Below are 15,033 nucleotides of genomic sequence, written 5' to 3' on the forward strand. Positions count from 1 at the left end.
GAGCAGTGTTGGGGAGAGGGATTAGTGAGGATGGAGTCTAGAGCAGTGTTGGAGAGGGGGTGTTAGTGAGGATGGAGTCTAGAGCAGTGTTGGAGAGGGGGGTTAGTGAGGATGGAGTCTAGAGCAGAGTTGGGGAGGGTGTTAGTGAAGATGGAGTCTAGAGCAGTGTTGGGGAGGGGGGTTAGAGGAGAAGGAGTCTAGAGCAGTGTTGGGGAGAGGATTAGTGAGGATGGAGTCTAGAGCAGTGTTGGAGAGGGGGGTTAGTGAGGATGGAGTCTAGAGCAGTGTTGGGGAGGGTGTTAGTGAAGATGGAGTCTAGAGCAGTGTTGGGGAGGGGGGTTAGAGGAGAAGGAGTCTAGAACAGTGTTGGGGAGGGTGTTAGTGAAGATGGAGTCTAGAGCAGTGTTGGGGAGGGGGGTTAGTGAGGATGGAGTCTAGAACAGTGTTGGGGAGGGAATTTAGAGGATAAGTAATGCAGTTCTGGGCAGATAATCAGAATCTGAGGCGGAAATATCCAGGAAATTGGGAGGGAGAGGAGGTCAGGGATTTGGGGGCGGGGGTGGGAGGGGTGGTGGTCAGGGATTTGAGGGTGGGGGTGGGATGGGTGGAGGTCAGGGATTTGAGGGTGGGGGTGGGATGGGTGGAGGTCAGGGATTTGAGGGTGGGGGCGGGAGGGTGGAGGTCAGGGATTTGAGGGTGGGGGCGGGAGGGGTGGGGGCGGGATGGGTGGAGGTCAGGGATTTGGGGGTGGGGGCGGGAGGGGTGGAGGTCAGGGTTTGGGGGTGGGGGTGGGATGGGTGGAGGTCAGGGATTTGGGGGTAGGGGCGGGATGCGGGGTGGTCAGGGATTCAGGGGAAGGGAGTCAGGATCTCTGGGAGGGAGGATGAGAAATTGTGGAAAGGAAGTTCAGGAATTGGAAAGACAAGGTCAAGAACTTGATAATGGATGAATGAGGAAGTTAAAATTAAATAGAAGCAACCGTGGTCTACTGCCGACTCCAAAATTCAGTTATCACCATGGCTGATTCACTGTCACAGCTCCACTTTCCTGCCTATCCAACATAACCCTTGATTCCTGGACATACCAACAATCTGTCTGTAACCGTCTTAAATATATTCAAATAATGGAGCATCTACAACCTTCCATGGTAGAAAATTCCAAAGATTCACAACCCTTTGAGTGAATACATTTCTCCTCATCCCAGTAACAAATGATTAATGCCTTGAGATTGTGCCTCTCCCTTCTTTATTCTCTGGCCAGGGGAAAATGAGCCTCTCAGTGTTTAGTCTATCAAGGCCCTTCACACTCCGGTGTATTTCAGTGAGATTAGCTCTCCTTCTTCAAACTCCAGCAAGTATTGGGCCTTTCATCATCCACAACCCTATGATGCCAGAACTAATCTAGTGAACTTTTACTGCACCTCTTCCAATGCGAGTTCCTTAAATATAGAGACCAAAACTGCACGCAACCCTCCAATGTGGTGGCAACAGAGTCCCTATCTAACTTAGGAAGACTTCCTTATTCTTGATCTTCGATCCCCTTGCTATGAAGACCAGGAAATGCTTGCTGTACCTTCAGACTAATATTCCGTGTTCCTTACTTGCATACAGGTAAGTCCTTCTGAATATCAACATTTTGAAGTTACATACCTTTTAAAAATACTCTGATTTCCTGTTCTTCCTGCCAAAGTGAATATCGCCACATCATGGGCTAGATTTTATGTGGTCTCTGATTGCCCAGCTAGAAAATTGATGGACCGCCCAACCATCGTAGCAACGGCTGCCCCTCAGCAATTTAATACTGGGAGCAGTGTTAATAGCCTCAAGGTAAGACTCCTGTCCCTATCTTAAGACGCAATCCTGTGTCAGATGGCCAGCAGTTCCGTAATCCCAGCAGCATCAGGCGGGAGTGGTGGCCTCTGCTGTGATTACTGTGGAAGTTCCCACAAAGTGGAGCCCAGAATTAAGGGAAATTCCAGGGTGTCTTTAGGGCCAGGCTAGTAGGCACTGGCGACAAGGTCAGGGGTTGGGGGGGGGGGGGGGGGGGGGGGATCCAGATTTGAGAGGCTCAATAGGGGAGAGTAAAACGGGAAGGATAACCTTAAGGGAAGCCTCTGATAGGCACAATGGACCTGCAAATGAGGTCCCTTCCTTTGTCCAACACCAGACCACACAGCTAAAGCTGCCTGGCTTTCCTCGTTGTGTAGGCAAGCGTCTATGTCTGTAACCCCCACTGGACTTGCAAAATCTCACTAACTCTCCTGTCTGGAGACAATACACATCTCTTTAACCTGTGCTTAATGCTCTCTCCACTCCACATTGCCTGTGCCTTGAAGACTTCATTGCCTGTAAAGATTCACATTCCAACCATTATTCTGTAAATTGAGTTTGAACAAAGAACAATACAGCACAGGAAACAGGCCCTTCGGCCCTCCAAGCCTGTGCCGCTCATTGGTCCGACTAGACCATTCTTTTGTATCCTTCCATTCCCAGTCTGCTCATGTGACTACCCAGATAAGTCTTAAACGATCCCAGCGTGACCGCCTCCACCACTAGTCTGTGTCTTTATATGCCTTGTTTTTGAACAGAACTCCCTCTCACCTGAGGAAGGAGTAGTGCTCCAAAAGCTAGTGGCGTTTGCTACCAAATAAACCTGTTGGACCTTAACCTGGTGTTGTGAGACTTCCAACAGTCAGGGGCTCAGTGCATTTATTTCCGATTTCCACATTTGCAGCATTGTGGTTTTGTAACCTTGTTTTGTTGCCACTATTTATTACTTAGAATATAGTGATATATTGTAGAGCTTGATCTGATAAACTGCAAACACAATAATTTTTGGCAGAAGTGCCAGACAAGAACTTCCTTATTAGCATGAAAGAAGCAACTCTCGAGTGTGCAATAGATATGATTCTCAGAATAACTACTGTGATTGCTTATGGCCACAAATTTGGGAAGTGCGTGGGTCAGCTAACAGCCGACGTTATTTCAGTCCCTGACCTTTCTTTGACACGTATGTTAGTTATGCTCACCTTCCCTTTCCGCTGCCCTCAATCAGCCAAGTGGCACCTTGGATCGAGTCAACTTTTATTGGTCAGAATCAAACTTTTCACAATAATTACACGTCCCCAAGGCGACCAGATAAAATGTGAGTTTGTAACTTGTAATGAGGCAGCTGGTGAGACCCAAGTTAGCCGATCATTGAAACAGCCTTTACCTCAGGAACAGGGAGTGAATTTGCTTTTAAAACAAGAGGTTGGGATACTTTGCAACTGAGCACTGTTTCCCAGGAGATTTCCATCAGTAAAAATGTTCATCTTATCAGTTTTAACATTAAAACAACCTCTGACTGAAAGGGGAATCACAACCAGCCACTGAAGTTTCACAGGACTGAAAAAACTAACACTCACAACCAAGAGTCCCCTTCAAATGGCAATAAATCCTGATTTCAAGTTTTTTCCTGGCAGTTGGTCTTCCAAGAATATTTGATTCCATATGGACTCTTTCTCCCTTTTCTCAGATCACCAGTAGAATGGGGTTGCAGATGGAAAAGCCTGTAAAATTCCCAGGGTGGTCTCCCTGCTGCACTCCAACCCCCCCACCCCTGCCCCCAACCTGTTATCATTGGTCACTGAAGAGCCACTTCCCTCCCAGTCTCAGTTTTGAAGCAAATTTAGAGGTACGGGGGGGTGGGATAGTGCAGCGGACCCTGCTCAGGCCTCAGTCAGTAAGGGGGCTGCCTGCCTCATGAGACACTTTTCCACACGGAGCAGCAGCCCGGACCCCTCAAAGCCCGCCCTTTGACCTCATCGTCAAGACCTCCCACCCTCCCTCCCGCCAGCCCCACACCAACGCAGGCCTCACTGCCCTCCCCACCATGAGACCCCCAGGCTTACCTGGTCCTGAACGCTGGCGTCTGTTTGTAATCCCCGTCCCAGCCAATGGCGATGCTTGGACTACTGGGTTAGTGGCCAATCAGATTGACTGGCAGCTGTCTTGTCGGTGAGGAGGGGAGGTCCCATTTCCAGCCAATTAAAGCTTCTCAGGACATTCGATGGCATTGGGGTTGCTGTGATTGGCAGGATCTATTCCCTACCACCTCTATAGCTGCGGCCATCTGAACAATCTTGCCCTATCACTTCTTAAAAATATCTTTGAAGCTATTAGTTTATTATATTTTCCAGGTCCAACTCAATGTGCCTGGATTGAACTTCCATCTTCTCCCTTCAAAAAACATTAAATTCAGATTTATTCCATCTCAGCGAATGAAGTTCAGAATTCCTGTCTATCATCTGCAAGGCACAAGTTAGGAATGTGGTGGATTACCTGACTGGATGAGTGCAGCCCCAGCAACACTCCACAAGCTCACAGCCGTTCAGGACAGAGCAGTTGGCTGGTGCAATCTCCGTCATGTCCCCAGTGGCAACACCTTACATATTCACTCCCTCCTGCACCAATGCACAGTGGCGGGCAGTGTGTACGATCTACAAGATGCACCACAGCGACTGATAAGGCTTTCAATGACAGCATCTTCCAAACTTTTGACCTCGAGAAGGACGGGAGTAGCAAATATCTGGGAACACCATCCCCTGCAAATTCCTCTCCAAGTCACTCACCATCCTGGCTTGGGAATAGATCACCACTCCCTCAATGTTGTTGCAAAAAAAATCCTGGAACTCCCTCTCTAACAGCACTGTGGCCTTTTGGCTAAGATGAAGTGTAGTCAGAATAATGAAATAATGTCAGAATTACCAAAAATCTCTTTAGCAGCAGCTAGGGGATTTTCACAGTAACTTCGTACGCAGCTCGATATGCTGTGCTTGGCTGAAGTCATTAGGTTACATTTTAGCTTCATTTGAAGCAATTATTTTAAAAGCAGCTTTTTGGCTAGGGTGCAAATGAGATCAAGCCTTGGAGGAGGAGCTCTGTCTACTCCAATCAGCTTGGATCATGTAGGTCAAACCCAAGACAGGAGGCGAGAGCCCTGTCTTGTCAGTTTGGATCGGGAATGTCTCAACTTGTTGAGACTCCGAATTGGACTTGATTTGATTGAATTGGAATAAAAACAAAAAAAAACAGCAATGTGGATGTAACTACACTGTATGGACTACAGCAGTTCAAGATGGCAACTCAACAATACCATCTCAATTAAGGATGGACAATAAATACTGGCCTTGCTAAAGATGTCCATCTCCCATGAAGGAATAACAAAAACTGCTCCACATGTCTTTTTATTGTTAGCCATTTAAAAGAACGCTATATCAAATGATCCCATTGCTGTTGTAGATCGTGCTTATATTAGCTTCTGTGTTTCTTAATTACATTTTTACAAAGTACTTAATTGGCTGTAGAGCACCTTGGAATGTCTAGAGGTTACAAAAGGCCATCATTTCTTCCCATAAAGCAGCATTTTTCTTTTATTTAATTTGGTTGAAGTGCGGAGTGTAGTACTCTGGAGATCTTTTTGGAGAGCCTATTATAATAGCGAAGGTTTGATCTCAAGGGTTTTGTTTCCATCAAAGTGCTGAAATAATGTCAGAATTAGCAAAAATCTCTTTAGCAGTGATTGGGGGACTTTCACAGTAATTTCATTGAGGTGTTAATGTAACCTTACTTGTGACACTAATAAATAAACTTGAAACTAACAGGATCCACCGCTCACAGAGCCTGATGTACCCTCAGGGCAGGAAACGTCAGGAGACTTGAGCAGAGCAATGATGCAGCTGCACTTCACGCTGCAGTGAAAGCAGCCCCTCATTGAGACAACTTACGCCAACTGCAGTCGACTTCAGCTTGTAGACTGAAGGGGATGATGCCAACCTAGAAACAACAGGAATAGCACAAGCAAACCTTTCGTGGAGCGACTTGGCCAGAAGTAGTGCTGGCAAATTGGGTGAACTCAAACCTAGCGTTCATGATAGAGGCAATCATTTCAACTATGGAGTTATTAACGCTATTTACAAATTGAATATGCTCATGATACTGAGTCAGAGACAAAGAGAGAAGCTATTCACTTGAATGAAATTTGCAACTATTCCAGTATAATCTACTGTCGAGAACTTGCAACCTTTTGAACAAGGAAATGCTCGCTTCATAGGAATTCCCCAGTCTTGTTTTAAACAGTGTTTAATTAAGTGATTCTAAATCCTTTATTCTTAACGTAGGAGTTTAATCTTTTTCCGATGGCAATGCATTGCTGTGTTGGAATGTGTAATAATCCCTTAACCTTTTAACGATCCAAATCCGCAACTTTAAACAAAACATTGTTGAAACGAAACAATTTTAACACCTAGTGATAAATTATTGCTGGTCTATTGGTTAGACCTTTCCACATTTCGAGGTGTTGTCAACATTGGATATTATGGGCTGTGAGATCATACCTTGTGAAGGTGGCCACAAACTGTGTCAGGCTAGCTGCAACATAACATGGACGTTTAAACTGTAGACAGTATTCAATTCTGGGGCCAATGTTTAATTAAGCGCAGAGCTGAGTATGGGAACTTTGCAGCCCACCTGTGAAGTTTAAACTCCTCTTTATGTAGACAAACCAGCGTTTTGAGGAATAAGAAATCGCAAGACCAATTGGCCTCAGAGAGCCTTGTTGAACAAAGGCCACTATTTGAAATGAAACACAGTCAAAGATAAGAGTGATTCATTGTTAACTGCTTTTGTGTCATGGTGGTGTGGGCTGCAGAACGATTAACTCGGCAGTCATCTGATAGTAGTTTTCAAGCACTGTGGGAAGATTGAACAACGCAAACCTGTGTGAAAAACATCTGAGGAAGCTGAAACATCATGGCCGGAAGTTGTCTTAAAAGTGCAGCCAAAGTACTGTAACTCTTTCAGCTTCCAAGCCTACCTGAGAACGAATCTGCAGGCTATTTGTCTATGAGAGGCTTCACTGCTTTCTTTAAAGACCGTAAGAAGTCTGACAACACCAGGTTTAAGTCCAACCGATTTATTTGATAACAAACTCAACAAGCTTTCCCCTCTTTGTCAGGTGAATGGAGAGTTCTGGCCTCAGACAGAGCATTTAACAGTACAGACAGTTTACAGATTACTGATTAGAATGCGAATCTTTACACCTAACCTGCTGTTCAAGTCTTAAAGATGCCGACAATGTGAGTGGAAGGAGCACTGATCACAGGTTAAAGAGATGTGTATTGGCTCCAGACAGTACAGTAAGTGAGGTTTTGCAAACCCAGGCAAGTCACGGGGGTTACAGATAGTAGACAGACAGAAAGACCTTCACTCTTAACAACCCCACCAACAAGACACCAGACCTGCATGGGTGTAAAAACCAAATTATGAATTCCATTTTTCTAATTACAGCTTGACTCCATCTGTTTAATCTTTGTGTGTGTGTGTGTGTGTTAGTCTGAGCAAAATAAATGATTGAGATGAGGGGTTCAAATGCCCAGGGCAAGTGTGGGATAATAAATAATTTTCACTATTTTTAAAAATCATGAGCAAGCATGCTGGGATTTATTTTAAATTAAGAAAAATCATTCTGATTAAACACTGGAAAGGATAGCATTCCTGCCCATAATAGCCGACTGCCCAGAAATAATGGCCACAGATTTTGGTGCTGTGGCAACCACAATATGGAACATTGTGGAGTGAGAGAGGGGGGACCTCTGCTCCCTGTAGCAGCCAACATTCTCTGCTTAGATCCCAGTCCCAACACCCACACAAAATGCTCAGTCGCATCACTCTTTTTCCAAATTAGCTGCACATTCCAAAGAGTATAGAATCATAGAATCCCTACAGTGTAGAAGGAGGCCATTTGGCCCATCAAGTCTGCACCGACCACAATCCCAACCAGGCCCTATCCTAACCCTCTGCATTTACCCTAGCTAGTCCCCCTGACACTCAGTGGTAATTTAGCATGGCTAATCCACCTAACCCACACATCTTTGAGGTAACTGGAGGAAACTCACACAGACACGGGAAAAATGTGAAAGCTTCATACAGGCAGTGACTAGAGCCGGGAATCGAATCCCGTGTGAGGCAGCAGGGCTAACCACCGTGCCACCTTGGAGACCAGCTCATGCTGTACGTGGCTTCCCTTTAGCCATTGGTTCATAACGAAGGTGATTTTTTAAAAAATGTCCCAGCCATTAACTTCAATTTGATTTGAGTTAATTTATTGTTGTCGTACGTATTGGGATAAAGTGAAAAGTATTGTTTCTATACAGACAAAACATACTGTTCATAAAGTACATAGGGGAGGAGGAAAGGAGAGGGTGCAGAATGTAATGTTAGTCATAGCTACGATTTTGAAAAAGATCATGCATTAACATGGTAGGTCCATTCAAAGGTCTGGTGGCAACAGGGAAGAAGCTGTTCCTGAGTTGTTTGGTACGTGATCTCAGACTCCTGTATCTTTTTCCCGACGGAAAAAAGGTGGAAGAGAGAATGTGGGAAAGAGGGGTGCCATGGGGTCCTTGATTATGGCGACTGCTTTCCCGTGGCAGCGGGAAGTGTAGATGGAGTCAGTGGATGGGAGGCTGGTTTGTGTGATGGACTGGACTACATTCACAACACTTTGAAGTTTCTTGCTGTCTTGAATGGCCACCCTCGATCTTGATGAGATTGAAAGGAGTTGTTCACACCTCCAGGGGTCTCACTGTCTCTGGTGGGGTCTCCTGGCACAGGCTTTGCCTCTCGATGGAATGGGATATGATTTCAAGAGTGCAAATTGGTAACTACTTCACTGTCCTTTGTTTATGTGTATAATGACCAGCTGATGAATTGATAATTCAATGTTCCAATAAGCGCATCTCTATCACAACACAAATAGGTTAAATGAATGGGCCACAAGGCGACAGATGGAGTATAATGTGGAAAAGTGTGAAGTTATTCACTTTGGTCTCCGAAAAATAGAATATATTTAAAAGGGGTAACATTTGTAAGTGTTGATGTTCAGAGAGACTGTGTACAATGAACATAGCAAGTTAACACGCAGGTACAGCGTGCCACTAAGAGCAAGTGGCTTACTGCAAGGGGATTAGAGTACAGGATAAGGAAGCCTTGCTCCAGTTGTACATGGTTCTGGAGCCCACACCTGGAAAAGTTTGTGCTGGTTTGATCTTGTTTAGGAAAGGATACACCTGCACTGAAGGTGGTAAAAGTGAATGCGTCGTACATATTGGGATACAGTGAAAGGTATTGTTTCTATACAGACAAAACATACCATTCATAAAGTACATAGGGGAGAAGAAAAGGAGAGGGTGCGGAATGTAATGTTACAGTCGTAACTAGGATGTAGAAAAAGATCATGTATTAACATGGTCGGTCCATTCAAAAGTCTGGTGGTGCCCGGGGTGAGAAGGTGAGTAAATCAGTTCTCGATTCTCTGGAATGTAGGGTCTCATGTAAGGGACCAACTATTTAAGGCTGAGATGAGGAGAAATTTCTTAATTCAAAAGGGGTTATGAACCTTTGGAATTTTCTTACCCCAGAGGCTGGGGGGATGGTGAGTCTATTCGGGATTGAGGCATATAGATAATTGTGTTTCGTAGAGAATGATGGGATTATGGGAATGGGTGGAATGTGGAATTGCAGCCTAAAGCCAGCCATGATCCTTTGGAACGGTGCAGCAGGCTCAATGTTGCATGGTCTCTTCCTGCTTCTCCTGTTATTCCACTCTTTTCCTTTTTCCCAATCCTTCTAAAATGTCAAATACCCCAGAATAATTCATTCCCGACCTTGGTCACTTTGCGACGTCTGTAATCGTACGCCCATTCATTTCGAGTCTTCCACCTTATCGTGAATGCTTTGTGCGACAATGGAAAAGGCCGGTCGTTGACAAAATGTGCATCTGATGATTGTTTTCTGTTTTGAAAGGTGAACAGGGTGAAATGGGTGATTCAGGTGAACCAGGAAAAACAGGGAAACTAGGTCCACCTGGACCAACAGGTATGGTGCATGGTAAACAGAAATATATCGACATGTGTAAGCTGAAAGGGTGTTTTAACATATAATTACTCAAATCTCTACTGGCTGCTGGCCAAAACCACGTGCTGACAGACAATATTGCTGAAAAGTAATTATTACAGGCAGCTTTTGATGACCTCGACACATTTCACAACAACAGGTGCCAAGCTCTCTACACACAAAAGCACAATTTACAGTCACGCTATATCATAGAAAGCTATAGTGTGGAGTAACTCTCTGTTCAAAACATTTGTTTCATGGGCTACCCAGCCTTTTGCACCTGACAATTTGGATTAATGTAGATTTTCACAGGTGTGTGATGACTCATGGGGCCTGGTTGATGATGGCTTTCTTAAACTTGGAGAAGATTCTAGATACAATGGACAGACTTTTATAGTCCTGATGTGGTGGCAACAGGGCTGGAAAATGTAGCCATCCATTCAAAGGTCCATTGACTTGGGCGGGACTGGATAATCCCATTGATGGGAGGGGCTGTAAAACTCAATCTATTCCACTCTCTACAGCAAGAGCTTCTCCCTCTGATCTCTTTAGGAATCAGGCCTTCCTGCCTACAATCTGCCACCTTTCAGATTATCTCAGCTGCACCAAAAGCTCGCTACAGACATTCACTTCCTTAAACTTAGCTTCTCGCTTTCTTGTATTCATTTCATGTGGTGGCGCAGTGGTTAGCACTGCTGCCTCACAGCAACAGGACTCGGGTTCGATTCCTGGCTTGGGTCACTGTCTGTGTGGAGTTTGCACGTTCTCCCAGTGTCTGCATGGTTTCCTCTGGGTGCAGGTTAGGTTGACTGGCCATGCTAAATTTCCCTTCAGTGTCAGGGAGACAAGCAGGGTGATTACGGAAATAGGAATTGGATGGGACTGTAGTTGGTGCAGACTTGATGGGCCAAATGGCCTCCTTCTGCACTGTAGGGATGTTATGATTCAGGAATCTTTTCTGCTTGTTCCTCTCTTGCGCTCTCAGTATCAGCTAATTTTTTGCTGTGTTCATGTTCTATCTCATCATCATTTTTAATGCACTGTTTCCCTTACTGCTTTCCTAAACCCACCGTCCATTCTCAGGATTATCTCTCTCTCGCCCTGATTCTCACTGATCTAGTTTCTCTTTTTCTTTGTTGCTACCCATAGATTTGTAGTTTTATTCTGTCTGCAATTCCTCATTTCTTCATCCCCTATCCCGAAATTTAGGGCTGAGTTTTCAGTAATGCTGCGCACACTTTTTATATGAAATGAACGCTTCCCCCAACCAGCAGATTCGTGCCATCTTCTGCGTACATCAGCTGTTTTTATTGTGCCAGAAAACCAGCATAAACAGTTACACAAAACAAGCTCAAATCTTTATGCCCTATTGCTGTCGTTTGAGCCTCAGGAATGCTGGATGTAAGTGAAGTATCTGTAATCCTGGCAGGCCTGGCACACTCTGACCCTTTCCCCCATCCTGTGCGGACGTTGTCACCTGAGGCCACCCTCAAGGTCGTCTGCAGATCGAAGGTGGATTGTGTCTGACGGGACACAACGCACAAATCTCCAGATAAGGGAGGGAGAAATGTACCCAACATTGCCCTCATCCTGAGGGCCGCCTTGGTGCGTGGCTGCATCAAGCTGTGCTTCAATCTTCAGTGCACAAGCGCCAAGTCTGACGACACGCTGAGGTTCTACCTGTCCCTGACATTGCACAGGATGGGTCTGGTCACTCAGCGTGGAATGCCCCAAGTTGTTTGACCGTGCCCTGTCACTTAGCCCGCGTAGAAAAGTTTGCTTAGAAAAAGATTTTTGACCATCAGTCCATCAAGCAATGGCTTCCACGTAATGTCCCCAAGGTGAGGGAAAAGGAGATAGTGGATCCTGTCGGATTGTTCCCCGAGCAAACTGTCAGAGCGATTTGGCAGAATGCCTCATCAGCAGAACTTTCAAAACGAACACCGAGACACCTGGCCTGGCAGGTGGTGAGAAGGGCACTCCCTGTCAGATCCTTCATGCACGCCTAAAGTTTCTGTGCCCCCCCCCCCCACCTCTGCCCACAGCACGCTACCCTCAAAGTGGTCATGTGGATGGGGTGGGGTGGCGTTGGTTTTCCTAAGTTATTATTTGCGCGCGAGAAGAATGTGCCTGATTGCTCCAGAACGCCATCACTAAATGCCTAGAAATCAGCTAACTTGTCCCAAAGTCAAATTTAATTTTAATTTTACTGACAAAGTAACGGGAGGAAGAATCGCAGCTACACTCTAGATTGACTGACCAGAGCAGTTATTTTTCACTGCCCGCTGATTTTATCAGAACATCAACAATCGATGTCGCCCGGTTTAGAAAACATCCCTGGGCAGAATAATCCATTTTGGCGAAGGGTCATTTTTGACAAGAAAGGCAGAAGCGGTTTCCGTCACCAGACCTGGAATGAATTTACATGGAAGTTAATAAGTCCAAAAGCGATCTCACCTGAGACACATTTTCTGGCCTTTGGGCCTTCCAGATGGCTTCCATCTTCTTAAAGCCTTGTGTAATCCATCACCGTTAACTACATGGCCCAGATATTCAGTTGAGTCCTTAAAGAATCCACTCTCTTGACTTGTAGGCCACGCTCCTGCTCCCTTTTGATGTTTCCTCCAGATTCTTTAAATCCTCCTCCTCTGTCAAACCCGTGACCAAAATGTCATCCAGGTAACGCTTGACTCTTGTCAACTCACTCAAGATTTGGTCCATGGCCCTCTGGAAAATAACCGGAGCTGACGTAATGCCAAAAGGAAGTCACTTATCGGGGAACAGGCTCCCGTGTAATACTGCCTTTAGCCAATAGGAATCCTACAGTACCCTCATCTGCAAAAAGGCCTGCGATAGGTCCATTTTGGAGAAGCTCTTTCCCCTGCCTGGCCACTGGGTGGGTCCTCGATGACAGGAAGCGGGTATCAGTCCACACACAGGGCTGGGTTTACTGTCGCCTTAAAAAAAAACCCCCACCAATTCTCACCGATTCATCCGATTTCAAAACTGGGCTAATTGGAGTAGCCCATTCACTGTGGCCACTGGTTCCAGCGCACCCAGAGCCACCAATCGTCCCAATCCTGCCTCCACATTCGGCCTAATGGCATGTGGTACCGAACGCGAGGATCCACAAGGCCTGTGGAGGATCATGTCAAAGTTTGGCTGCCACCGCACCCCCCCCCCCCCCCCCCCCAACCCAAATTGATTCAGATGGTACGCCAGTTCCATGATGGCCAGAGTACTGGATGGCGGAGAATCCTCCTGAGGCATTCCCAGTCACCAATGGCATCAAACGGGGCTGTGTGCTCGCACCCACACTGTTCAGCATGATGTTTACTGCCGTGCTGAATGATGCCTTCCAGGACAGTGTCGCTGGAATCAGCCTCAAGTGCAAAGTGGATGGGAAGCTCTTCAACCTGAGGAGACTTCAAACTGTTATCAAAGTGAAGGAGACGGTTCTGGGGGATTTCCTCTTTGCTGATGACTGCGCCCTGTACACTGGCTCAGAGCCAGTCTAGAGCAAGTCAGTATGGACACATTATTGGCTCTCAGATATGCACTGAAGGCATTCTGGTAAAGATATCCAGCTCTCTGCCTCTTTGTTGAAGGGACCTGTGGCACCGAATCTGGCCGCCATTTTGCTTTTCCACCGACGGGAACTTTTCCCGCCAAATGAATCTAGGCCCGCCATCACTGGCAGCTGCCCACAGTCCAAGTCCCCTCAGCACCCGCTTCCTGCAATAGCCACCCACTCACGGAAAGCTGCGAGGCTCTTCTGAAAGTTGAGTTGAGGCCTTTCGCAGTGGCAGCTCCCCTGACCTGGGAGCACTTCATGCCAATGTCAGGGGGGGTCATTTAGAACCATAGAAAATTACAGCTCAGAAACAGGCACCTTGGCCCTTCTTGTCTGTGATGAACCATTTTTTTGCCTAGTCCCACTGACCTGCACCTGGACCACATCCTTCCACACCCTTCTCACCCATGAGCCCGTCCAAGTTTTTCTTAAATGTTAAAAGTGACCCCGCATTTACCTGGCAGCTAATTCCACACTCCCACCACTCTCTGCGTGAAGAAGCCCCCCCTAATATTCCCTTTAAACTTTTCTCCTTTCACCTTTAACCCATGCCCTCTGGGTTTTTTTTTCTCCCCTAGCCTCAGTGGAAAAGGCCTGCTTGCGTTCACTCTATCTACACCCATCAAAATCTTATACACCTCTATCAAATCTCCCCTCATTCTTCTACGCTCCAGGGAATAAAGTCCGAACCTATTCAATCTCTGTCTGTAACTCAGCTTCTCAAGTCCCGGCAACATCCTCGTGAACCTTCTCTGCACTCTTCCAACCTTATTTACATCCTTCCTGTAACCAGGTGACCAAAACTGTACACAATACTCTAAATTCGGCCTGAACAATTTCATTATTGTATTTGATTTAATTATGGACTGTTTAAAAAAAGGTGTCATTCAGTAATTTAAGCAAGGAACGGTTTATTGAACAACTTAACAGTCAGTGCAGACAGCCCAAGCTCCACCCTGGGTGGAGGTACTTCAGAGGAAGTTCTGCAGGTTGATTCTGGGAATGAGGGGGTTGACGCACGAGGAGAGGTTGAACAGTTTGGGATGAAACTCACTGGAGTTTAGAAGAATGAGAGGGGCTCTGATTGCGTTATATTAAATACTAAAAAGAATTTATAAAACAAACGTAGACCAAAGGTTTCCTCTTGTGGGACAATCGAGGTGACAGGTATAGGTTGAGGGGCGGTAGATTTAAAACTCTGAGGAGGAGGAACTACTTCTCGCAGAGGGTGGTGAATTTGTGGAACTCGCTGGTGGAGTCTGAATCATTAAAATGGTTTCAAGAAGGAGAAAGATATAAAAAGCAGGTTAGAGGGTTATGGGGAACAGGAAGGGAGGCAGATTTGAAGTCAGGGAGAGAACAACCATGATCTGATTGAATGGTAGAGCAGACTGGAAGAATTACATTTGACGCCTTGTGCTCCTAGTTGCAATGTTGTACCCTGATCACCTGACCTGCCTTCTTAAAGGGGCATTCACCCCAACTATGTACATAACATTCATGTTTGGCAGTGAGATGCCTCAC

General features: G+C 46.0%; 1 protein-coding gene across 4 annotated transcripts in view; it reads left to right on the top strand.

The window, feature by feature from the left end:
- The window catches only part of LOC145346415 (collectin-10-like), a 139,978-nt gene that overhangs the window by 111,970 nt on the left and 12,975 nt on the right, over window positions 1–15,033 (top strand). For all 4 annotated transcript variants that reach the window (XM_080193582.1, XM_080193583.1, XM_080193581.1 and 1 more), the window contains exon 3: window positions 9,846–9,917. In XM_080193582.1, the coding sequence (XP_080049708.1) occupies window positions 9,846–9,917 (72 nt within the window). The remainder of the gene's footprint in view (window positions 1–9,845; window positions 9,918–15,033) is intronic.

Source organism: Carcharhinus amblyrhynchos, chromosome 8 (genome assembly GCF_965287045.1).
Source record: "Carcharhinus amblyrhynchos chromosome 8, sCarAmb.v2.hapA, whole genome shotgun sequence".
NCBI classification, from domain to species: Eukaryota; Metazoa; Chordata; class Chondrichthyes; order Carcharhiniformes; family Carcharhinidae; genus Carcharhinus; species Carcharhinus amblyrhynchos.